We start from the raw sequence: 27,465 nt of genomic DNA, 5'->3' as shown, positions 1-27,465 counted from the left end.
AATGAAATGGAGACATCCTGCATTTTTAAACACCGCTCCCCAATTTTCAATCACGTGAACCAATCAGAGCTCTCCTGGGGGACAACGCCCCCCCACTTTCCGATCCAATGAGGGGTTACATTAGGTCAACCGATTGTCATCTGACATCCTTATGACCCAACAACTGGACAGACTGTACAATAGGAGCCACTTTACTTGAATGCACAGTTTGGGTGGATCAAGTTCAAGCTGTCATTACAAACAAGGAACAAACTAGGAGTGAATCTGACCTGTAAATTGTCCAGGATGATGCGAAGTGACTGAACTTGTCTTCTTACAGCATTGGAAAACCGCTCGTATGTCGCAGCATCGTACTCGCTCATATCAATCTCCTTCAACCTAGAGAATAAAAACACAGAGAGGGAGAGAAAACACAGAGTTTTAGCAATGATTTGACTTTATTTGTAGTATTTCTGTTCCAAAGGGCTTTAACAGGCCTCTGTTTTCATAATGGCGCAAACCAGACTGACAGGCATAAATACAGACATTAGAAAATCTACATATTGACATAAATCAAGTTACGCCACTTTAATTTGAGACATGTAAACTACATACACCCTTGGATGTAGTAGTCTACCATGTAAAAATAAAACAGTGAGCAATTTACCAAACAGGGTACAGCTAAAAACTGACTAAACTGTTTAAAAAAAAAATAAAAAAAAAAATTACAATTTGATTTAAAAAGAAATAGGAAAAACTGATAAGTGAGTGTGGCAATCAAGACTGCCTAAAATGTGGATGGTACAAGCAGATGGAAAAAGTTGGTTGAAATGTTTCAGCCAAATGAATAGTTAGCTCAAAGTAAGAAATAATTAGCTAAGAGTAATACATAGTTACCTAAAAGTAATATAGTTAGCGTAAAGTAATAGCTAAAATAAAAAATAGTAAGCTAAAAGTAATGAATAGCTAGCAAAAAGTAATAGTTAACTAAAAGCAATGAAAAGCAGGTTAAAATGAAAAAACAATCAGCTAAAATTAAGAATAATTAGTTAAAATTACTGATTGGTTAGGCCAAAGTAATGACCAATTCACTAAAACTAATGAACAGTTCGCTAAAAGTAATGAACAGTTCGCTAAAAGTAGAGTTAGCTTAAGTAGCAAGCTAAAGTAATGAAGACTTAGCTGAAATTAATGATGAATTAGCATTAGATAAGTTAGTCAAAACTAATGGATGAAACAGCTAGTTAAATGTAATAAAAAGTCGGCTAAAAGTAATATATACTAGCTAAAACTGATTAATAGATGACAAACACTTAACATTAGCTAAAAGTAACTGATCAATGGTTTAATAGTTTGCAAAAAATTGGATAACTAGTCAATATTGATACAAAAAGTAATCTATAAAAGGTTTTAATAGCTATTGCAAATGGATAAAAAGTTAAAATAATTAGCTAGAACTACATATCATAGACATAAAAGACAGTAATAGACTACATGGCTAATGCATTCATCCTTCTCCAAATGTAGTGAAACCAATGTCAAATCTAATAACACTGATTGTACAGTTGTGTGATAAAGTATTCTAAACATGTATTTGTGTAATTGATTCTGCCAAAATCAAACAAGCACATTTAAAACATAGCAGGAGTTTATATAAAGGGGAACTAAAGTTCATCTGAAGGCTGTGGTTGTGACAAAAAAGGAGAGAATCAAAGATGTAAACAATTATGAACAATGCAAGTTCTACAGTCCAAAACCAAAAGATATTGTTTGCACATGATACGTGTTTCTTAAAATTCTGCAAATCATCAAATGCGACGTCAGACAAATGCTCTTCCAAAAGAGTTTTAATTTTAATCGGAAAATCTGGCAAATCTATGGATGCCACTGCTGACTGGCTGCAGCAGAGAAGAATAATAATGTATTTCTTTTTCTGCCCGTGTCTGATTTCCCAGTCAAGTTTGGTAGATGACGAAAGAAAGAGTGAGTTCAGGACACCTGTGTACTAACTGACACAGAGGTCAGTGTTGTTAAATGTTGCACACCTGTGGACATGACAAGACAGGTGTTCTTTGCCCCCCAAGCCGAGCTTATCGGTATAATCCCACTGTGCAGGTACTTTAGTATCACTTACACAAAGACACTGAATCCTCCATGGACCTGGTGAGGGTTCTCCCTCCACCATGTTTGTACAGAAACAGAGTTAGGTGGGTGAAATCTGCGGCAGGTGTCTGAAACTTTTGGTGACAACCAGACCGTGACCACAACAGAGATACAGAGCAGCGAACTTCAAAACACAGGCAGGGATTGAAGCCTCTTTCTTTATGTGTCACGGCTTGCAACAAATCTGAGTGTGGATGTGTGTGTATGGCATGAATATTGTGTAGACTGCAATGCCATCAGCCATGCAATCGAAAGACATCATGCATACTTTAACTCATAAGATCCACATACCTGCAGCAAATGGATGAATTAAGCTGAATTAAATCACCACAACACCTGCATGTGCATTTTAAAAATCTTAAATTAAGGGAAATAAACCAGCTAGTTCAAAGACAAGAAGACAAACTGTGTAGTAGTCTGGGTGAGATTGCATCTAGAACTTGAGCTTGTCGCACCTTGTGCGGTCAAACCTAAACGCTAAGAACAACAAAGTCGAAGATGAATGACAGTTGAATAAAAGTAATGAAGAGATACATGAAAGTAATAGTTAGCTACAAGTGACAAACAGTTAGATAAAAGAGACCAAGAGTTTTTTTAAAAAATAAATTAGTAGTTCTAAAAGTAATGAATAGTTAGCTAAAAGTGGTAGACTTAGATAAAAGCAGTAAATAGTTAGTTAAAAGGAATAAAGACATCTGAAAGTAATGAAAAGTTAACTGAAAGCAATAAAAAGTTAACTGAACGTAATGAATAGCTTGCTAGAAGTAATGAATATTTAATTAAAAGTAATGAATAGTTGGCTAAACGTGATGAAAAGCAAAATAAAAGTAATAAACAGTTTACTAAAAGTAGTGAATAGCTAGATAAAAGCAATGAATAGTTAGCTAAAAGTACGGAATGCTTAGCTAAAAGACAATGAATAGTTAGCTAAAAGAAATAAATAGTTATCTAAAAGTAATGAAGAGCTAGTTAAAACTAATAAACTGTCAGATAAAAGTAATGATGAGTTAGTCAAAAGTAATGAACAGTTTGCAAAAAGTAAAGACTAGTTAGCTAAAAGTAACAAATAGTTAACTAATAGTAAGGAATAGTTAGCTAAAAGTAATGAATAGTCCGCTAAAAGTATTGGGGAGTTAGCTACAATAATAATTAGCTAAAGGCAACAAACAATGAGCTACAAAACAATGAATTACTGGCTAAAAAAATGGATGAAATTAGTTTAGTGTAGTAAAAACTTGGCTTAAAGTGATAGATGCTCAGCTAAAATTAATTCATGAATAAAATTCTCATTGGCTTGACAATAGCCAGTGTTACTTAAGCACTACAACAACAGCCATCCAGGAATAATCCATTATTTCTGGTAGCAACTGCTACAGATTACCTGTGAATACCCTAAATTTGATTTTATTTCATGTATACTGTACATTTAAGTGAAATCATATAAAAAAAAGTCATCAGTGTGGCTGCATTTTGCACCAGAAAGTTGAGTATAAACTTTTCAGATTGTCTAATATCTAGTTGATATATTTTCAAAAATCATATGAATATGTGCAGCTGGTCTGCTGCCAGTCTATTGGATCATTTTAGTACAAAATAACCAGGTTATAATATTTCATTATGCTGCAAGTACTAGCTTTTTCTGTAGCTTTAGAATTAATTTAGGCTAACAAGGCTGCAGGTAGAGACGCTTTTAGTCGACCAAGATGTTCTTTGCTTGCTTCCAGCTCTACTAATTTAAAGAGTTAACGTGTATATTTCAATGTTTTGTATTCAGTTGCAGTTCCAATAATTGGCCTTGATCCTTGTGTCACTCTCTCATTATAATCCATTTACTTCTGACCTGCACAAACAGCCTCATTATCCGTTTGTCTGCATTCACATCATGTCTCAGTACACAGCAGAGCAGCTTCCTCCACACATTCCTCTGAGCGTATATATGAGTGTGACAGTGGATGTGGTTGGCAGACTCTCTCTGGCCACTGGCCGAAGCTATTTCCTTTAAATTCCTGAACCTAAACAGGAGCTGAGTAGTGGGAGTGTACAACAAACAGAGAGAAACGGTCTGTTTGGGCTCAGTAAGGTGGAGACGGCACTGAAATTTCACACACAACCACCACGAAAACAAGGATTTAGGCCGACACTCCCTACGACTAAACACACTGGACAAACAGCTCCCCAAACAGGCCACAGACAACGATAAAGGAGTCCGTTTTCTGCTCTTACAGTTTCATTTTGCAAAATATGATGTATTTAATTACAGAAGCCTGGACGGTTTTTGTTTTTACTGTGGCTTTGCACTTCTGTCAAACATCACAGCGTTCCATAAAAGTCCAACTTGCAGCTCGTTGTGGTTTTCTCACTATTAACTCGTGCATTCTGCGAGCATTTCTCTGTTGCCATATCGTAATAAAAGCATGAAATATGGTTCATGCTAAACAACAACTGGTCCAACACTCATTAAGTTCGTCTGTGTTTTTCTTTTTGTGGGTGTGTTATTTTGACATTGAAGAAACTTTAATTGAATTTACAGCTGCAGGAAACTCGCCATATTCTCACTTGTTTGTTTTTTGTTTTAATAACCCTTTGAATCCCAAGCAGTTTGTGGCGTTTCTTAAAATCTGAGCCATTTTTTTTTCCTCACTGTGGGCTCATTTTTTTACTGCAATATAAAGTCCTAAGAGAACTCAGAAATGTCAGTATGTACAGAATGACACACTTATAATGCCATAAATAATAATTAAAATTAAATAAAAGTTGCATTTTTTGGATTAGTTATTTTACAAAAAATGGTAAAATTTGGAATCATGTACAGTGTTTATCGTTTTATATTTTTATATATATTTATGTCTATGTCTTATGTATTAACTTATTATATTATCTTTATTTAAATTAATAAATATATGTATTGATTCATTTATTTCATAGATATTTTACTATTTATACTTTTTATTTGTTTCCATATTTGTTTACTATCTGCTCTGTATAAACACAGCCTGCAGTTCATCCAAAAAGTCTCAGAATTTTTGTCACATGACTGTTGGTCACAGCTGAGTCACTAATGGCTTCACGGTTGCGTCGAGATGTGCACAATTTTTACATTTTTTAAAAAAATAAAATCCAATTAGAGCTACAGTTTTATTTTTGGGAAATTTTGAAACAATAAATGTAGGAAAAAAAAGCTAGTTTAACGAAATTGTACAATTTTAAGCTTAGACTTGGTTACATTTTTCAACAGAGCCATGCATGACATATAATTCATTCTATGATCATCAGAAACATGAAAATCCAGAGTTTATTCTTTTGTTTTTGCAGTTTCTGGCTTTGATAAATGGTGTAATTTTACTGATTTTTAAAAAAAATAATAAATGCCTTTTGAAAGCTGCTGTAGTTTCTAAAATCCATTCTTATACTATGGAATTAAAATGAAACTAAAAAAAAAAAAAAAAGGCATCTAAATATGCATTTTACTAATGCTGGTGCTTTTTCCACAATGACTAGTACCTGGAAAGTATGTCACCACTAGTGGAACATGTTTTTTTTGTCTTGAAGTGAGCAAGTTTTGACTTTTTGACCTTTAAAAATGGCATAAACCCAAAAAAGGAGAAGGTAGACGGGTCTAGAAACAGCCAGAAATACATCCGGAGAACATGCTCACGTGGATATTTCATATTTTAGACATACCTGAGCCTGTTATTGCTTGTGTGTGTGTCACAAGCTGGAGGATTTGCAGAAGGATCACTGTTTGATTGATGCTTAACCCTAAGTTAAGCAAACAATGGATTGTGTGCTCTCATCAGAGAATGCATCGGTATGGAAAACTCCTGACAGAATCGGCTTGTGATATGAAAAAAGAAACTTAAGTGGCCCTTTACTTCTGTTGTGTTACAGAATGGCATTTACTGCGTGTAGCTACAAGATACTGTGGAGGATCGACGGGCAGAGGATGAGGTTTAGAGGGTTGTGAAATTGGTGAGATAAAAAAGAGGAGCTGAAGAGGTTGTTTTCTTGATGTGAAAGCAGCCAGTGTATGAGAAGAACCCTGCAGGAAAAAGGAGGGGGAGGAAGAAAGTAAAGAGAACAAGCCTGTTTGAAGCGAACAGAGCCGGGATTCATGGTGGAGCTGCTGAAAGGGATGCCCTCTCAACCCTGAGCTCTGAACTGAATGTATGAACACACCATGCTACTCAGCGGGATCCAGCCGAGGCAGCGCGACCTGCTGCTGTTAGCCCAGGACGGAGCTCCAAACCTGGGACAGCTGACTGACCGGTAAAGCCTCCAAACACACACCTGTTCCACATTATGCACTTCAAGAGAAAGTCCAAAACATCTGCACACCTTCAGGAGGCTTCCCACCTCGTTAGAGATCACTTTACTACACCACGCTGGTATTTTAATCCCCTGTTTCAGGCATCCCACCTCTCTTTAAAAGCCTTTTCTGCCATTTCGCGGGCGGCTCTGCGGACCTCCTCAGGAACAGCGTCTTTCTCGACCTGAGAAACCTGGAAGACTTTGTGTCCCGCATCCAGGCGATAGGGGCCTCCTTTACCTCCCAGACCTGCAGTGTCTCTGCCGCCTGTATGGAAAATAAACATCACAGAGGCCTTTTAAATTACCAGTCATGAGTAGAAAACATTCATTTTGCCAATAAATTCTAATAACTATGTCTGTAATAAATGCCTTTGCTTGCATGGACTTGAGTATTCTGGTTTTTGAAGTACCATATTTTTACATTTTATCCATTTCAACATCGTATTCTGGTTTCAAAAACGTGGATAAGCCCTTATCTCGATTTTGAAAAACACAAAATTCCCTGAAAGTGGTTCACAGAAGCACAGACTTTTATATATATAGTTTTACACATCTCCTACTGTACTTGCAAAAACATCTGATCGTGTGAATGCACTGACAGGACTGCTGCTTAATTTCACAATACACTGTTCAATGACAATAGAGGAATTCCATTCTATTCTAAACAAAGCAATATTTCTCAAAACTGCACAATTTCGTACAACACTTGGGGTATTTTTTTATCTTTAATGGAGCTGGTGCTTGTTCTGCTGTTTCCTCTGGTTCAACAGTAAAATGATGTTCTGCTCATACAGAGACTTTCTGTCCGCTCCATCAAGATGACTTTATCCCACCATTACATCTATGCATCTTCATCTACTGCTTCCTGGTCCTGTAGCAGCGACAGACTAATGCTGTCCAAGCGGAAGACAGAATAATATTTCCTGTTTAATTTGTCTCAAATTGCTGGCAATATGGTGGAAAAGCAGAATCCGTAGCTCTGAAGTGAAGTTCCCTCTGTTCAACAGCCACAATCATACTGTTTAAACTAAGATAAATGAATAAATAAATACAACGTAAAACGGCAAACATACTGCTTGTGGATCTATAACTGCACAAGCCAGAAAAGTGCCAATAAAAGACAATAATTTAGCAGCTCAAATGAAAGAAATATTAAAAACATACACTACCGTTCAAACGTTTGGGGTCATCCAGACAATTCCATATTTTCCATGAAAACTCACACTTTTATTCATGTGCTAACATAATTGCACAAGGGTTTTCTAATCATCAATTAGCCTTTCAACACCATTAGCTAACACAATGTAGCATTAGAACACAGGAGTGATGGTTGCTGGAAATGTTCCTCTGTACCTCTATGGAGATATTCCATTAAAAATCAGCTGTTTCCAGCTAGAATAGTCATTTTACCACAATAACAATGTCTAGACTGGATTTCTGATTAATTTAATGTTCTCTTCATTGAAAAAAAAAACTGCTTTTCTTTCAAAAATTAGGACATTTTTGTGACCCCAAACTTTTGAACGGTAGTGTACATTTATAAAGGAAAAGTATTTATAACTACCCAAATACATGATACAGTTGCATGAATGTGGAGTTAAACTGCCAGGTCGTGCTTTAAACATCAGGACCCAGAATATACTGTATATTTGGTGAAGTGAATAACAAAATCTCTGTGTTCCATGTAAACACAATCATTGTCAGTACTAATTTTACTGTAACAACACTAATTTGTACTAAATGTTGAAACTGTTTTCATTAATCAAATGACTCAAACAATGAATTAACTATCAAAACAGCTGTCAGTTAATATCAAGTAGATTGACTAATGAGTTAACCAACTAACTGATGATCGCTTTTGTTCACATTCACATTGATTCTAGCACTTTACATTTGCAGACGTTACACAGACAGAGGTTTGGTTTTTTGCCAAAGGGTGACTGAGTAGTTGCTGAAAAAAGGAAGCAGAGATCTGCTCTCAAACACACCACCTCCTTACATGCCATCAGTCACAGTAACATCAGTGTAGATGGAATTAGTGGACATAACACTGGTTACCTGTTCCTCCTGCCCACTGGTTTCCCCCGATGTGAGGAGCATTCAGTGGGTCTATCTTTCCATGTTTAGGGCTGGTGACGTCCAGACCACTACTTCTCTGGATGGTGATCTGAAAGGAACATGAATGGAGTTCAGGCTCATTTTTACCAAAATGACAGGTGCTCTTGTCCATTGGCTTCCAAAGTTGGGGTCGCAAGACAATTTCCAAAATAAAGAATAGCATATTTTAGCCATGATTGCTAACGAAAAGTTAAAAAGCACACTGAATGTTCACTCACTACTACAGTCTGTACAGAAAGATTACTTTCACTGGCTTATTCGACTATAAAATAACATTTGTTGTGTTGTTTTGTGGTATTTTTTGGTACTGGGGGCTGAAATGTTTGTGAAATCCTCGCACTAGTCTATAAAGGTTTATCATTTTCATGAACATTATTTGTGATGAATTTGAAAAGTAAAGATCCACAAGTGAAGTTGCTGTTAATCTGAGCAATCAACAGAGAAAGCATGACCACATATTTTTGGTGATGTAGGTGAACCTGCAATGAAAATGAAAAAATACCCCCCAACACACAATTCTAGTAAATAACAAGCAAAGAGGAAAGCTGTACATGAGTTACAAAACATCACAGCGATACATTTTCTTGAGATCCTCCCAAGTCCAATATGTTGAAAAATTACACATTTTCCCTCCCAGAAAGAAAGATATACCTAAAAATATGTATATACAGTCAGGATTTCAGCTTCCAGAATCCATTCAGCATTACATGTATACGCACACAAACATTCCGTTGTTTCAATCACGTTCATAAAAATTAAACTTCAGTGCTGGAGTTTAGTTTGTTGCCTCAAGCTGTTTAGGAGTTTTTCCTCTGGGTTTATTAAGTATCTGCAGCATCACACAGTAACAGCATCCATTTAAGACAGATTTGCTGTATTTACGCACATGAAATGACAACTTTAGCAACTTCATAAATTATTTCTGATTATAAATGATCCCTGACATGGAGACAGGACGGATCAGGATTTAACAGCAGGTTAAACTGTGGACTTTTCAACACAGTCACAGGAAAAAGGACCTGAATGACCAAAGAAGCAGCAATGTTACATATCCACTGTCTGACAAAAGGCTTTAGAGTCTGTTGAGCTCTCAAACTAAGCATTTATGTCTTTAACAACAAAAGATACAACTACTTTTATATATATATATATATATATATATATATATATATATATATATATATATATATATATATATATATATATATATATATATATATATATATACTTGCATTTATGCAAGTGGAACAACTCCCTGAGAAAGGTTTTAAAGCAAACACAGTGAATGTAACCACACTTTGCCAATAGACATTTATGAGATTGAACCTTTTTTTCTCTCCCATTTCTTTGTGTTGATCTCCTGATGTGTTAAATTAGTATGTGAGAGCCGACAAAAAACCACTCTTCCAGTTACCAAACAGTCAGAGGAGCAACGGAATTAAAGGAGTTTGTATCTCTGAGGTCTGGGTTCTGGGCAGGATGGACAGAATGGAGTCTGTCTTTCTCTGCAGGGGAGCCACGGAGAGGTTAAAGTTTTGGTTTTTTTAGGTTCATCTCAATGGCACCATCCGAGCCAAAATCAGCATGCTGGCTTTGACAGCAAGGAGGGCGGCCGGCCAGAGTCTGGCTCGCATGAAGGCGCGAGAGGGAAAAGGGGGGAGTTCGGTGGGAGACTAAGTGCATCCCCTGTGGTTCAGCTGCATTCTTACATTCTGCTGGAATCTCAATGGTATCTGCAGGGAGATGGGGTTTTCTTGGACGCCTGTGTGCATTATTATCTCTGCTGTTTTTGATTCTTTGTGGGTTTGTTGTGGTGCGAGACGTTGAACTGAAGCTTATCAGGACAGAGCAGCTGAGAAATACCCTCCTCTGGATGTACTGAACCACCGTCCACGCCTCAAAACTGAGAGCTCAGACTGTGTTCTCACACGGACATGAAGCTGCTGCATCAGCACACAGCTCTATATTTAGGTCAGATTAGGAGGGTCAGTCTGACGGACACCAGGTCAGATTATAGAGACGAGATAAAGCTCAAATAGTGAACTTGCTGCAGATATCAGGACCTGTACACCGGACTCACATAATTTTTATCGCTCAAGCAGATTCACACTACATTCAACAACTAAAGTGCGCCTCTAAACTGTCCTTTTTTATCTATGAGTTTACACCAGAAGCAGATCTTAGCTTTAATAGAGAACCCTGTCAGTTTACACACATTTTACCAGCAGGTCCAGACATTCAAACCAAGCGCTGTTGTCTTGTACCAAACTAGTACCAAAATTTTCTTCAAAAGATGACACATTTACCATCTACTTAAAACAATTTCACGACTGAAATATTCATCTGTAGTTGATGTGAAGTGCTATTTTGAATACATCTCACTTCTCAACTTACTGCTTTGGTGATGGTAGTTTACCTTTGTGGATTCTATCAACCTGAAATGACATTTTGTCCCTTCAAAGTGGTACTAAAACTTCAGCACAACTGCAAAAATTGGGTTTACTGCTCCTTTAGCATCTGGTGTTCATGTTCTTTGAGAAGCTTCCAGTTTTCAGAGTCAAGAAAAGAATAACAAAATATTAAAATTTTTCATTTTAAGTTCAGGTAAACACAATATTTAGGTTGGAAAAACTGAAAACTAAAGTTGATTTTCCTTAAAATTAAGCTGCAGTGATGCTCATTTGAAAAGAATCAAATGATTTAAGTAGATCTAACTTTGACCAACAGCATTATGTTTACTTGTTAACTTAACTTGGATACACTCATCTAGCGAGGGATACATCTTTAACCATACTAGCAGAGGCAATATTGTCATTTGAAAGAAAAAAAACAAACAAAAAAAATTTGCAAGCGACAACATTACTTAACATAAACAAAATCGTAGGTTGTTTTTGGTGTATTTTGCCATAAAATACACCCTGTGGCTGGCTGGATAATAAACTTCTCTTTAAAGGATGACACATTTACCGTCTACTTTAAACTATTTTACTACTGAAATATTCAGCTATAGTTGATGTAAAGTGCTATTTGGAATACATCTCAATTCTCAACTTTCTGCTCTGGTGATGCCAGTTTACCTTTGTGGATTCTATCAACTTGAAATGACACCTTCCCTTCAAAGTGGTACTCAAACTTCAGTGAAAAATTAGGTTTACTGCTCCTTCAGCATTGTGCATTTAGTCAAGGAAAGAAAAGAATGATAAAATATTTCATTTTAAGTTTAGGTTAACTGAATACTTAAGTTGGAAGAACTGAAAACTAAAGTTGACTTTCCTTAAAATAAAGCTGCAGCGACGCTCATTTGAGAAGAATCAAATGATTTAAGTAGATCTAACTTAGACAAGCGGTATTAATAGTACTAGTTAATTTAATCAGGGATATATCTTTAACCAAACTAGGAGCGCCAATATTGTTATCTAAGAAAAATAAGAAGAGAAAAACACAAGTGAAAGAATTACAAACAAAAAGGGGTAGTTTTTAGGTATATTGTGGAACAGTGTGATCCTTGGCAACGCTTGGAGGATTATTCCTGCATAGATAGATTTTTTGGCAGAATTTACAGCACATGGTTTCATCAGGCTTACTGTTGTGCTTAGTCACCCCTAGAAGACCCATTCAGAGCTGGAAAAATTCCCATCTGTGGTTACTGGTGGTAATGATGAAATAATCTTAATAAATCAAGTCCCAGATTTCTGTTTAAAATGACACGTTTCAGCCAGGACACTCATTTCACATAGAGACAGGAAAATCTTAGACAATAATCTAAAACAAGCATGTCTAAAGGGTTTCTGTGCAACATTCAGAACCACTGGATGTCATTAGGGACAACATCTCAGGCCAAAACAAACATGTCGGTCACAGCTGTCACACTCTGTCCCTTCACTTTCAGAAAATTTGTGCACATGAGAGGCAACAAAAGATGATCCATCTACACCCATTAGCTCATACTAACATGGTAAACTACACTGACTTAATCTGAACTACGATTTAAGCGACTCGTGTAGAAACAGACACACAAGATCAGAGCACAACAAACACAATTATAAAAGTAGAGGAGAGTCTCAAAAAAGTAGTTGAGCTTCAATAAATTAGGTAAAAAGCATAAATAAAATCTTTAGTTTTTTTAACTCTTCGGTGCTTTGGGGCATTGAATAATCACTGGTCTTCCACTTTACCTTTTAAATGCATCGTGGGAGTGCAGCCTGTTTATAAGCACCAGAATGGCCAACAATTTCAACGGCAGGGACTCACATGCACTAACATGGACTATCATTAGCTAACATGGGCTAACATGCATGTGTGGCCACATTGGCAATGAAAACATAGAACAGGGATGCTCAGATTAGAATATACTGAGAGAGGAAGTGAAATTTCATTGACAGGTAGCTATTACTCCACTATATCTTGACATAGCAAAGATCAACAGTGGTCAAAATCTTGCATATTGTATCTTTAAAATGAGACATTTAACAAATACTTGGGGCAGGGCCACTGAGCACTTACTATATGGAAAATAATTAATTTTTACTGTTTGTTTACATGATACTGTGGCATCAGGGTAAACAAACTGGCATTTAAAGAGTTAGAAAATATAAAAGTGAATGAATACTTGGTAATTATGATCAGGACCGATGTACATTAAAAGAAAGCAATCACTGAAACTGAATATAAAAGAAAAATAATATTAATATATAACCTTTTCTTGGCATTGTTTTTGATGTGGACATTGTTGTCTTTAATGACTTCAGTGTAACTCTTTTAAACTGATGTTCGAGGGTTAAATACTCGTGGGAACAACTTAACTTTTAGGAATAATCAATTTAAAGACTTGCGTTTATGCTACCAGTCATTAAGCAAGTAGTAATTATAACGATTAATTTCCCTAATTCTAACTTAATCTTAATAACAATTGTCTTAATTCAAAAAGATTTTCATCTTTAAGGACCTCTGTGCAACTTTTTAAAATGGACATCTGAGGGTTAAATGCTAGTCGGAACAACTTAATTTTTATGCGTAATCAGCTTAAATACTTGTGTTTTTGCTACCAATCATTTAGTAAGTGGTTGTTAGAAACATATTTCCCCTAATTCTAACATAATTTCATTGGCAATTGTCATAATTCAAGACAATTAGATTTTTGTCTTTAAGGACTGCTGTTTTGCTTACTGTGGCCTAAAGGGTACGTAATGAGTAAACACTAGTCGGAACAAATGAACTTTTATGAGTAATTAACTTAAAGACTTGTGTTTATGCTACCAATTGTTAAGTAGGTGGTTATTAGAGATATAACTCCCTAATTCTAACATACTTTCTTTAGAATAAATTGCAGAGTATAGAGAATAGAGCTATGCAGGCATCATGGTCACATGGCAAGTCCAGCTGTGTTGGCCGTTAACGTCCACGAGACACTCTTTACTGGTCGTTCTGGGACAGTAACAGACAGTTTTAGTGATCAGCAGTGGGCAATTTAAAATAACCGACATCCTCAGCAGTTGCAAGCTGACAGAATCAGTGAGGATCTTCAGGAGGTGTTTGCGTGGTGGCAGATGAACCGGCGTTAACCTCAGAAACCAGAGAGACGTGGCTGCCATAGCTGAGCGCTGAGCTAAAGGGTCGAAGGTCTGCATCACCTTCAGGATCTCACCTCCGCTCTCTGATTACACACTAACGCTATAGTGTCTGACTCACAGCCCACACAGAGCAAACAAAAAATAAAAGCAGCAGCAGAACATGAGCTTTGCTGCACACATGCCAGTCCCATGTTGGGAACCAAGGGAGTCCACCTGATGCACAGGAATGTAGCTTCAAAGGCTGAGCTGGGTTTACTGGCGAAACACTTCATTCAGGCCGAGTGTTTATGAAGGCGATTATGATCCCTCGATTAACACAACACACTTCCATCAGGCCGGTGTCAGGATTTCCTCAGCAGCAGCTTGTTTCAGTAATCCCTCGCTGTCATCGCTCCGTTTTTAGATAAAAACTCTCCTGCTGCTGACAACATAGCTCACCGATGTGTCGTCATGCTGGTAAACGGACTCCACTCTGGCCCCGTCAAAACCAGTAAAAGGGTGACTAATGCTCTACTTTTGGGGTTGAGAAAAATGATGAGTGACGCTTTACAACATGTGTCCATTTTGGGCTCCGAGGGGCTTTCGGAGCTGCTGCCCTCGGTTCAGGTTCCTGCTCCGGTTGTGAAAGAGGAATGAGTCATGTGTGTCACATTTCAATGTCCAAAATAGAGAATATCACCTCATTAAAAAGCCCATATTATGCATAGTTATGCGTCTGTTTTTGGGGCCTACTAGAACATGTTTACATGCCTTAAAGCTCGAAAATAGCAGCAGGTACAGTCGTCTCGTCTTCTTACGTCAGGAAAATTCTACTGTGAGACATGAGGACTTCAGTTGATGCTCAGTTTTCTAGATTTTATATGTGGATATGTCTGAAATCACTCTCTGTTTACTATATAGTGCACTACATTACCGTCCACCATTTTATTACTTTCTTAACACTAATTCTTAAACTATTAAATCTGCCGTCTTCAGCCAGCTGGCTAATATTCAAGTAGTAAGATGCTGTGAGAACTATTAAAGCAATAAAATACAGAAACAGGGACAACAAGACGCCATAAAAACAACAACTCGAATTAGACAGAAATAGAAGCTACACAAAGCAGCAAAACCTCAGTACAATTATAGCAACAACTTTCAGTGTCTGCACGTACAGACATACAAGCAGCTCAATGCAGCAAAGCAAGTTATAATAACCACAACTAACCGTACTTTTTTCAGAGAAAGTGACATGCAGAGCAGCAGTAAACAGAAGTTATAGATGTATTGGAAGAATTAATGTGCAGAGAGAGAGAGGAAAATGGAGTTGAGTGTGTAAATTAATCCACAATTACGGTACTCCGAGTCACAACATTAACCATTCCATCTACATTCACAGTAGCCAAAATGAAAATTATTCTGTCAGCAGCTGAGAAAATGTGAATTTACCAGTGAGTAAACTGTTGGTTGTCCATTATGTAGCATGTAAGTGCTATACAACAAAGGCTTTATAGTGATATTTTTGGCATCAAACCAACACACAAGTGCATTTAAGACCTTTTCAAGCTTCAAAATCGGCTTTTAACATGGTGTAATGGTGAACAGATTTTCTGCCAAAGTGAAAAATGAAGATGCTGCATACATCTGTGTTCATAAATGTAGAAACACAGGATCCTCCCTTATGATGCAACAACTTTATAGGATGCTTTAATGGCTGCCAGTTTTAACTATGACACTTTGGAGAATTCGTGTTTTGTCCATGTAATAAACCAGTCCAAATACCACCATACCTATGAGTCTTGGCTACCACTGAGAAGAAGCAGAAGACTGAGAAGAGCAGTGAATTTAAATCACTTTGTTGTTGCATCATAGTTGAATTCACCCAAAAATGAATCCAGAATTTAAAAGTGAACTAAATTAAGCTGCAGATTCAGTCTTAAGTTTTCTCCAAACTGACATCTTTAGCTTCCACCTGCGATAGCGGCACATGGAGGGGTTTTAAGGCAGGTGATTGGATGTTTCCCATTAAACTGTATCTTTGGAGTGTTCGTTCAGGTCTGCCTTGAAGTTTTTATGTACACAGCCTTTGACTTTCCAACACAGCTTTTCTTTTTTTTGCCTGATGATTCAAGGAGTAGAATTTCACATCCATGTAAGGCGTAGAAGTGCATCAACTGTGAGTCACGTAAAATCATCTATGTGTTAAATGAATGGGACTTCTGAGCTCCCCAAATATCTCTTCCCACAGAGTTACTAGAATCTGATAACAGGTGAATCATCAGTTTCACTTTTGGCAATGAAATCTGATCAAACTGCTCATGCTTATTGAAGGAATTTTAAACTAGTAAAGGTCCTATATGGCAGAAATCCATTTTTCTTGTGTTTTGTGGTTGTTAGAAACTTGAAGCGGTAAAATAAAAGCTGTCAAGAGACATTTCCGTCTGCCATTCCTCCAACCTAACAACAACTAGATAACCTAACAAATAGTCATCTGGTTCAAACTTTGTATAGCTCCACCCCCTCACTGCTTCCTGGTGAATCATTCAGACTGAACAGCTGCCTCACAGTCCACCAGGTGTATTTACCTTATAAAGATGCTTATGTTAACTCTAAATGTCTCTCAAAGTCCACCAAATGTTATGCTGTTGGCTACAAGGAGTCATAATACACTCCCCAGCATCTGAGGAAGTTAAATTTCAGAAGAATGCTTTAATTTCAGAGCTTAATGTTAGCACAGTGTGTGGCTAACATTAGATTTGTTGTATGCTAACGGGTCAGAGCTCACTGAGGGACATTCAGAGATACATTAATTTAAACCAATAAACAAACATTGAGTGGGTTACTGTGATTCCATTTCACCTGTTGTGCTTCAGCTCAAGCTAAACTCAGCTGCTGTTTACATCTGCTAGCTTCTCTCCTGCTCGCTGTGCTCACATATACTGTATTTCAATACAGCTGAACTCCTAATAAAGCTGTTCTCTTTTACTTATTTTTCTGTTTCTATTGTCAGACAACTGAACAAGTATGAAACAGTGACTGAAACGCAGCCCATACTGACTACATGTTAACTGGAAATCACTTCAGAGCAATCCTCAAGCTTGTTTTATAATTCAACGCTGTCTGACAAATTCACCAAACACACAAGTTAAAAACAACTGTGACGTTTCCATGTAATATGATGGATCAGAGCAAAAGTTAAAAGCCATAAAAGTCGTGGTTTCTCACACTTTTTCTCTGCTCTGCTTTCAACGGCACATCTCTAAGCTGTCAATCACAGATGCAGAGAGAGTTTTCTTCCTGAAAAGGAGGAGGGGACAGCAGCAGCTCATTCGTTTTTACAGTGAAACTGAACATTTTAAACAGGGCTAAAACTAGAAGTTGTAGTGATGATTCAATGAATCATTTTTGGAGTATTTCGAGTTGAAACACTAAAATACAAACTGTAGGTATTTTATTAATTTGCAGAAATGGGACACAAAATGGGCCCTTTGAAGCATAGAAATGTCATACATTTAAAGATTAAAGCAGTTTTCAAGGGTTTAAAGCATTTCCGGCAGTGGCCTCTACATGACTGAAGTATTTTAGTATAAAAGTGAAAGAAAAAAAATTTTTCTTGGCAAAAAAACTCTCATTGATGTTGACATGTAAATATCTTCTAATGCGTGCCTTGATTATGTTTTACATACTTTTCTTTATTCTGGTTGTGTCTGGGTGGTTAGCTTGATTTTCGTAGGTTATCATTAGCTCCACGTCACAGTTTGAATTTGAGATTTTCCTGCTTGAAAGAAAAGTTACGGTGCCCAGTGAAAACATCTACAGGTTTTAAAAGCAAGATTAACTGGGAGTAATTGTTGCTAAGTTGCGTCTACTGGTTAGCAATAAGCTAACGCCTTAACCCTGATCTAGAGAAACATGAGGACAGAAAGCCAGATTGAGAGAGTTTAGGGGAGCGTGGGTGGGTGGTGCAGCGTAGAAACTTCAGTTTTATGACTGTGGGAATCGATGTCTTAACTCCTCCCTCCAGTCTTTCTTTTCTTCGCCCAGTGTCTCTCATCTGCGGTCCATGCCTCGTCTTGCAGGATTAATAGCCTCATAAATTTCTGATTCTCCCTTTAGACGCCTACAGACAGAGAGTGATTTAGGAGCGATGCCATGAGTGTGTGTGTGCTGTCACACATGTGCATGAGGCCACTTTTGAGGCCTTTTTTTGGAGAATAAATGTGTGAACTTGGGTGTATGTATGTGTAGTAGCATAACTGCAGGCCTATACATGAATGCAATGCAACTACAGACACTTTTTTTCACATGTGCAATACAGGCCATTTGGCCAAATGGTAATCAATCTCTTAAATGGTAGTGCAATTTTTGCACACATGCCTATTTATCACTGGTAAACATTGGTGAATATTGTTTATATTGCTTGCAATTTTCCTTATTTTCCCTTATTTATTTCTTTGACTTTCAACTGGGACCAGAGTACTAATTTCGTGACAACTCCTGTGAATTTGTGTGCTGGCATGACAATAAACAACCTTGAATCCTTGAATGTTTAGCGACAGCGTCTATATGGCCTGAATGTACGACTGAGTCATGAATTTATAATTCTAAGATGTGCTGTGTGCATGTGCATGATAAATTAAACTTAGTAATTTTTACTTGAAATTTGCTATAAAGTGCTTGACGAGGTAACACGGCAACACTAAACGCTCTGGAGCACAAAAACTGCCGCCATCTTTAAAAAGTTATTAAAATAACACCATTTATCATGGTCAGAGACTACAAAAACAAAGAATTGTTAGATTTTTTACTTTTTCCAGCTATTCTCATCCTGCAACTACTTATCTTTGACGTGCTGATCAGTCAGGAAAACACCAGATCTAATGTTAACATGGTGATATTTCTTCAGAATCTCTTCATTCCACATTTCTCATTTTAAGATGCATGGGAGAGATGCCAGTCTGAATTTTGTTGTACTTGTACAATGACAATAAAGAATTGTATTGTATTGTATTCTGTTTTAAATGGGGCAAAAAATAATCAGTTGGCACCAGATTCTGTAAGAAAAAAGAATAAAAATTCTGCACTGCAAAAATATTAAATCAGTCGCATGACAAAAATCTAGAAACTTTTTGGCCTAACTGCAGGCTGTGTTTACACAAAGCAGATGGAAACAAATAAAAAAAATTTATGTAGTAAAACACCTGTGGTATGTAGAGCCACTGATTTATGTTTTCAGCGTTGGTAACACCTGTCTGCACATGGAAAAATTTTGCACATTTTTTAAAATAATTTTTGCAAAATAAATAATGAAAGGATTTAATTTTCTTTAACTTGTTTTATGATTTATGGGATCAAACTGTGTGGCACTTCACAGCAGACATTTTGAGTCCTCGCTACTTCCCGTCATGGTTGTTCTGTTTCCATAGAGGTGCAGGACTTCATATTGCAGAGAAAAATGAGCCTACGGTGAAGAAAAATGTGACAGGAACAAAGAAAGACCCAAAAACTGCCCCAGGTTCAGAGGCTTAAGTTCATAAAGGAAAAATAAATACTCAAAAACCCCTGTAAGATGGTAAACATGAATGAAATTGCAGGTAAAGCAGCTGAGGAAATGTCCCTCTGTGACGACAGACAGACATGCAATAGTTGTTGTGGTTTGCAAAACGTTATTTGCACATTTCAAGAACTATGAATGCTGTTTTTACAATAAGTCTGTGAGGTGCTTCTACAGATGACTTGAAGAATCAAGCATGTGCACACATGCATATGAGTGGAACTGATAAGCTTCAGTGAGGGAAGGGCGGGAAGAGAAAATTGTGGCAGGGAGCCAACCACACCAGAAGGGATTAAAAAAAAAAACAGACGCTGACATGCAGGTATAAAAACAACCACACTGTACAATTAAATGCCAGGATGAGTGAGTGAGCTGCTCTGATTGTGGTTGGATTATGGTGAATACCTGCAGCAGCAGCATATTGAGTTGTGTGTTTAGATAAAAGATGACTGACGTCTCCTGAGCATGGATGATGCCGACGGCACTGTAGTGGAGAAATGTCAGACTGAGGCCAAACACGTGGCGATGTAAGCAGCAGAGAGCCATGCACACCTGGACGAACACTCACAGCCCATTGTGTGGGTTTACAGAGACGTACACTATGTGTGCACGGAGTGTAATGAAAGAGCTGCCATGTCTTTCCTCTGTAGGGACAACAGACATGCTTTATTAAATAATCATACAGTAGACAACAGAAGAGAGTACACCCGTATGCAACATCAGTTAAATGCCTCAATAGCTGCATTATTTCTACATTTAGGAGTGTTTGCTCTTGTAAACAAACGAAAACAAATACTTCAGCAAGAATATATAGAAAATTCAGGCTCTGAAGCACAAACTCAGTGCCGTGCAGCAAAAGTGAAAACACCTGTAATTACTGAAACTAAAATGAGTCCAGCTTTGATTTCCAACCAGCTTAACTGCATGAACATGGTTCTAGAATGAGCTGTGAACAGCAGAACTTTCTCAGACTTGGACCTATGAGCTACACTACCGTTCATCCAGGGGTCATCCAGACAATTCCATGTTTTCCATGAAAACTCACACTTTTATTCATGTGCTAACATAACTGCACAAGGGTTTTCTAATCATCAATTAGCCTTTCAACACCATTAGCTAACACAATGTAGCATTAGAACACAGGAGTGATGGTTGCTGGAAATGTTCCTCTGTACCTCTATGGAGATATTCCATTAAAAATCAGCTGTTTCCAGTTAGAATAGTCATTTACCACATTAACAATGTCTAGACTGTATTTCTGATTAATTTAATGTTATCTTCATTGAAAATAAATTGCTTTTCTTTCAACAACAACAAGTGACCCCAAATATTTGAACGGTAGTGTATTCCATGTGCATGCCAGCATCCTGGCTGCACATGGAAAGTAATTGCAAGAGGAACTGAAAAAAACAAGATTGTGAGACTTCACAAAGATGGAAAAGGACACAGAAAGATCAACTAAAAATCAGTGAAACAGCAGTAATCAGGAGGTAAAGAAGGAGCAATGGTACCACTAATGAGGGCTCCAAAGGTCGTCCTCCTACAATGACTCCACAGACAGTGAACTACTTTGACAATCTAGCTGTTCAGACTTGGTACAGGGGTTATCAATGGAAATCAGTGTTCCTGTGAAGCTCTGATAGAGTGAAGGACACTTCATAACATCAACTCGTACGGACAGAACACAAGAAAAACACCCTTCTTTACTTTTGCTTGCACAACACTCCAAGATTAAACTTTGCTACAGACCATGAAAAGAGGCCTGATGAATGTTTGGAGCACATTCTTTGATCAGATGAAGATAAATTAGTTGGGTTCAGATGGAGTCCAACATGTTTGGTATGAACCTGACCAGGACCATCACAGTGGGTGCATAGTCCAGACAGTGAAGCACAGAGGAGGGAGTGTGATGATACGAGTGGAAAAGGTACTTTGGAGATGGCATTTATAGATGCAACATGAATGTCTGTGCATAAATCAAAATACTGGCTGACAAGATGACTCCAAGTCTGCACAAGTTTCGCAGAACTGGAATATTCCAGCATGAGAACCTTCCAAAACAGTTTCTAAAGAAGGAACAATTGTAAACTATGACTAGAACCTAAAGGTGCTTTTCCACTAGCACCTGCTCGGCTCGACTCGGTTTAGCTCGTTTTCCATGACAATTGAGTACCACCTCATCGTGGGTGGAGTCGTCATAGCACGGTAGCCCAGAAGTCCCTTAACGTCATTTGTGTGTGACACAAAGGCAACACAACAATGGAGGACAGCGAGGTGATGGTATACCTACTGCTCGGTCTAAGGCTTTTTGTCAGATTGCCAAGTTCCGTGAGGAGCAACGCGCACTGTCGCTGTTGCCTTTTTTTTTTTTTTAAGTGGCGGGTTTGGTTTTCGTGAACGAAGTCGCTCTCGTGTGTCATCACTCCCTGTCCAATCAGTGGCCTGCACTCTGTAGACATCACATTATCGGCTTGACTCAGCTCGCTTGGAACCCCGGCTCAGTAGGTACTAAAATAGTACCTGGTACCAGGTACTATGTCCTAATGGAAAACCTCACAAAACAATTAGAGTCGAGTCGACTAGGTGTTAGTGGAAAAGCGCCGTAACAGAACACCTTTGAGGCATTTTACACAACCCCTCCAGCAAAGCAAAAATCCTCCATGCCGAGAAAGATTGAGTTCAACATCAAAAATAAAGGTGGACATATGAAGTGTTAAAAAAATTTAAAGATCTGAATCTTCGCAATGAAAGCTATACTGCCTGTACTGTTAACACGGTCATTCTAAACTGTAAATCTACATTCCTTCCTTTTCCTTTTCACGCTTTGGTCAAAAGCCCGACTGTTACGCTCCTTAAGTGTGTCATAAAAACAAGGTATTTGGCAGGTATTGCATATGGTCCGTGCGCAAACAGGTAAGCTCGCATGTGGTGATTGGTAAAGCAGCAGATATAAAGAGAGCCTTTTAAGCAGGTATGTTTAAATACAGTAGCGCTACTGTTGTTTGCCGTGAGCTAACATGGAGCACAGGGAGCGTCTGTCTGAGTCTGACCTACAGTGGACTGAAGGTGCCCCATCAAAGAAGACCTGGCTGCTGAGGAATCTAGGCCAGAGAGAGGAGCTGTGGGAGCTCTGCAGGTGTGCAGGTGTATAGGAGTCTATTAATGACTATAATCTCAGGAAGACTCCCGTGATACTTCTGCAGCAGCCGACAGAAGCAGAAAACAGTGAAAATAACGGTGTTTCCTCTCCAAATAAGTATTTAAGACATCATCACTCATGTTTGGGTGCTGACAGATAAAACATACAGGGATGTGCATCGTCTAATTTCACAATCAGCCTCCTTGATATCATCATTTCAGTCCATGTTGCGTCTCGTCGCCCTCACAGATCTGCGGATAACGCCTCCTGCATCTGGACATGATCTGAAGAAGGTTTCTGTCTGCATGTGGGCACCTTAACAATGCCGTCTCAGTGCTCCGGTCTGAATGTTCTGACCCGAGCTGAGGGTCAAACCTGTTGCATCATCGGCACAAAGCTCATTCATTCACACACGCCCACTACAGCAGGGTCATAAATTCTGGCCTGGAAAATATTCCGGTTCGCATAAAATCAGGAATGTTTCAGCAGCTACTATATATTCTCCCAGAGTGATGCAAGCAAGCTCAGGGAGTTGAGAGGAGTACAGAGTTATTTTTAACGTTGCACTGCCCTCTAGTGGAGCTGAGTGGAACTGCAAGCGTTTCTATTCATCAATGTTCTGCAGCATCCAGGTCAGTTTGCTCTCATCCAACCAAATTGTCATTGCTTCCACAATCTCCCATGTACTGTATTTATACTGTAACTTACATATTACTGAACTGGTGCAATCAGAGAAAAATGCAAAATGCAAAAAAATGAGAAGAACTTGCTCGTTTCACAATTTGGCAGCAGGAACCAGGCACTTAACTCCATATGAAAATAAAATAAAAATGTAAAAATAAAGAAATCAAATAAAATACTTCAGTTATTTGTACTGTCATATTAATTCAAGAAACAATGTAGCCACATTTGACTGATAATAAGATAAAATAATTCCTCATTGGTTGGTCGATATGTCTGATCCGACCAAGTTCTCTTTAATTGGACAATGTCTGGTATAGTTTTCATAGTAATCGGGCCTTCCAGGATTAATTCATTATTTTTTATTGGATAAGCTGCAAATACTAACTTCTTATGTTGACTTTGAATTCAATGTGAGTTGAAGAAGACTTTCTTTGGTGGACTACAGCCTTATATGTTGTCACCACAGTGAGGAATCCAGAACAGAAGCTTCTGTATGTAATGTTCTCAAACAGAGGTGTGATTTCTACCTGTACGGGTTTTCCACCCTCTCCTCCGATCATGTTCCTCCACTCCATCAGAGATCGCTGCAGAGTGTCCATACCGGTCTCCCAGAGCCGGACGTAGCCGCCCATATCCACCGTGACGACACCTCCAGAACCGAGAGCAGCGATCAGAACGTCCGACTCCGACACCTTCGACAACCAGCTGGTGTACGGAGACACCGTCATCGACCTGCAGAGCCACAAACATGTAGGAGTCCAGACACTTAGAGAAGATATCAAAACCTGAGTTTGGACGGTTACAGTGACATCGACTAAAGTTGTCAGAAAAACTGCAAGATGACATTTTACTGTTTGGTGAACCCCAGGGTGAACCCCTTGCAAACACTTTAAAAACATTTGTTTTTTATCTGTTCTTAAATCTGCAAAATTTCAATATTTATCCGAGCCAATAACTGTAAAAACAGGGAAAAAAATCAGTTTTTAAGTTACTGAGAGAACTCAAATTTCTTAAATTAACCAAATCTTAGCTTAAAATCTCATCAAAATCTAAAAACACTACATGTCTTGTTTGAATAAAATGTCAAAATGAGCACCGAATTCTGTTATTCTGGGTTATTTGGTTGAACTGCAAGCTGTGTATTACATAACAGAGGAGACAACAATAGAAACAAATTAAAAATTTAGATTGTAAAATATCAGTAGTACGCAGAGTCTCAATTTTTTCCAGCTTTGCTAACATCAGTGGGCACTTAGAAAAATGTTGGACATGTTAATTTCATTTTTGCAAATTAAATAATTTAGTTGTAAATTAAATAATTAAAGAAATTCAACTTTTGTTTTCCCTTTGTTATGATTTATAGAATCAGAACTTTGTCATACTGCATAGAAGACATTTATGAGTTATCTTTCCTTCTAGTCATGTTGTCTCCATAGAGGTGCAGGACTTTATACTGGAGTGAAAAATGAGCCCATAGTGAAGGAAAACGAGATAGAAGCAAACAAAAGAAGCACCCAGAAACTACTTGGAGCTCAGAGGTAAGTAAAAACATGAAGAAAAGACAAACACAGACACTTGCAACACAGACAGAGGGTTAAGAATTATGCAAGTTTGAGAGCACAATAGTTCAAGACACAGATATCAGCATTTTGCTTTCTTCAATGCAGTACCGCTTCTGACCAGTAGCAGGTGCCAGAGGATGGAACATCAAAGTATATTTTTGCTTTAAAAGTATTGCAAAGTGCGTAGCCAACAGGTGTGCTGGGATTACCTGGGGACCGGAATATATTTGAGCTTCTTGGAGTTCAGATCGGTCACCTCCAGGTACGCTGCCGTCATCGGAGGTGTGACATCTGAGGGACCAGAGAAAACAAACTCAATACATTTTCGGACTGGATTCTGTCATGTTTCTTTACATGATCTTATTTCCATGATCTGACCTTTGGGGTAAACCGTCTTCAGGGGCACCTTGCTGGGTGGGAGGGCTCGGACCACCTGATTGGCCGACAGCAGGCTGACACAGTTGTCCCGTTTGGCGATGGTGGCCCGAAGTCCAACCCTGAAGAACGTGTGAGCGCCACTCTCGCTCTTCACCTCCGACAGGTCGACCGGTCTGTTGAAGCTGTACACCTCATTAGGAGACTGGTCAAGGAAGGACATCAAGAAGAGGATGTCACCACTTATACGGCTGAGAGGAGATTAATATTCATCTACCAGCTCTATGATTTCATCTTCTCTTAATTCTTTTCATACAAACATGAGGAGAGAGAACAGGTTCTTCCCTACATGGTTATTAGAGCTACACAGACCTACTAGACATGTCACAGGAACTTAGATGACGGTACCAAGATTCTGGAAACATGATAGAACTCATTTTCTTTGGTACGAAAGGACTGAAAACATCGCAGCAGTCACAGTTAGACTACTGGAGGTTGTGATTTCTGCAGGTGGACCAGAAGGTCCAGAAAAAAACCCTCAAAAGTCCTGCATGGAGATATTTAGTAGTTACTTCCTGATCAAGTTTTTTGGCCCTGATCTAAGTCATTTAATATTTAGTGTCAGTTGACATGTACTGTATACAAAACGAAAAAAGAAAAGACAGACGGACGAAAGAAAGAACGAATGAATGATTCAACAAAAGAAAGAAAGAGAGAATGAAAGAACAAACGAAGGAAAGAACGAAAGGAAGAAAGAATGAAAAAAGAGAAAGAGCAAACGAAAGAAAGAAGGAAGGGAAGAACATAAGAACAAACAAAAGAAAGAATGAAAGAACAAATAAAAGAAAAGACAGAAAGGATGAAAAAATAAAGAAAGAAGGAATGAAAAAAGAACAAGCAAAAGAAAGAACAAAAGAACAAAATAAAGAATGAAAGAAAGAAGGAACGGAAGAACGAACACAAGAAATAACGAAAGGAACAAATGAAAGAAAGAATGAAAGATGGAACAAAGAAAGAAAGAACAAAAGAATGAACGGAAGATCAAACGGACAAAGAAAAGAACAAAAAAGAATGAATGAAAAAAGAACAAGCAAAAGAAAGAACAAAAGACAGAAAGAAAGACCAAAAGAATGAACAAAAGAAAGAAGGAATGGAAGAACGAACAAAAGAAAGAGCATAAGAAAGAAAGAAAGAACAAAGGAATGAACGAATGAAGAAAAGAATGGAAAAAACAGAAAGGACAGACGAACAAAAGAAAGAATGAACGAATGAAAGAAAAAACAAAAGAAAGAACTAAAGAAAGAATGAAAGAACAAACGCACAAATGATCAAACGAATGAAGAAAAGAATGAAAGAAAGAAAGAACGAACAAATGAAAGAACGAAGAAACAAAAGAAAGAATGAACAAAAGGAAAAACAAAAGAGAGAAAGAACAAACGAACAAAATGAACAAAAAAGAACAAACGGATGAAAGAAAGAATGAAAAAAGAACGAGCAGAAAGAAAGAACGAATGAATGCACAAAAGACAGATAACCGTATTTATGGCACTGTGACATTCCTGCTAGTTAGTATTTACAATTAGCCCTTTTTGAGATCTGAACTAGGAAACTGAACTTCGACTGAACTGCAAAGCTCTCATATTTTGCATCTATAGAGAAATCTTGCCTTCATACAAAGAAGAATCCACCATACCTGCTCAGAAAATACCTGAGGCTGATATGAAAGTGTCAGATTTGAAAACGTCTAAAAAACAAGCCTCTAAAAATCTCACCATGAGGTCGGGGAATCCCACGACGACTCGGGCGTAGCAGCCGGTATCGGCCAGCACACGGTTCGGAGAAACTATCTTCTGGTTCAGGGCGGCGCTCAGGTTCTCATTGGGCAGCTGCTCACAGGACAACATCTGGGGGGTGGAAACCTCGGCTGGATGGAGAGAGTTGAAGATGAGACAGAGAAAGGGAAGGAAATGTTGAGATTGAATGAAGAGGCAGAAATAATAGCAAACACTTCATCTGTCCACCGTATTGAGAGTT

At 38.1% G+C, this 27,465-nt stretch overlaps 1 protein-coding gene across 1 annotated transcript in view; it reads right to left on the bottom strand.

Annotated features, from left to right (window-relative positions):
- The window catches only part of vwa8 (von Willebrand factor A domain containing 8), a 122,667-nt gene that overhangs the window by 13,492 nt on the left and 81,710 nt on the right, over positions 1 to 27,465 (bottom strand). The window contains exons 34-40 of the mRNA XM_055015147.1: positions 27,204 to 27,355; positions 25,435 to 25,636; positions 25,266 to 25,347; positions 24,022 to 24,226; positions 8,509 to 8,617; positions 6,559 to 6,715; positions 270 to 378 (exon numbers count right to left, since the gene is read on the bottom strand). Coding sequence (XP_054871122.1) covers positions 270 to 378; positions 6,559 to 6,715; positions 8,509 to 8,617; positions 24,022 to 24,226; positions 25,266 to 25,347; positions 25,435 to 25,636; positions 27,204 to 27,355 — 1,016 coding nt within the window. The remainder of the gene's footprint in view (positions 1 to 269; positions 379 to 6,558; positions 6,716 to 8,508; positions 8,618 to 24,021; positions 24,227 to 25,265; positions 25,348 to 25,434; positions 25,637 to 27,203; positions 27,356 to 27,465) is intronic.

This window comes from Amphiprion ocellaris, chromosome 11, assembly GCF_022539595.1.
Source record: "Amphiprion ocellaris isolate individual 3 ecotype Okinawa chromosome 11, ASM2253959v1, whole genome shotgun sequence".
In the NCBI taxonomy this organism is placed as follows: domain Eukaryota; kingdom Metazoa; phylum Chordata; class Actinopteri; family Pomacentridae; genus Amphiprion; species Amphiprion ocellaris.
This window is presented reverse-complemented; position numbering and strand designations above follow the sequence as displayed.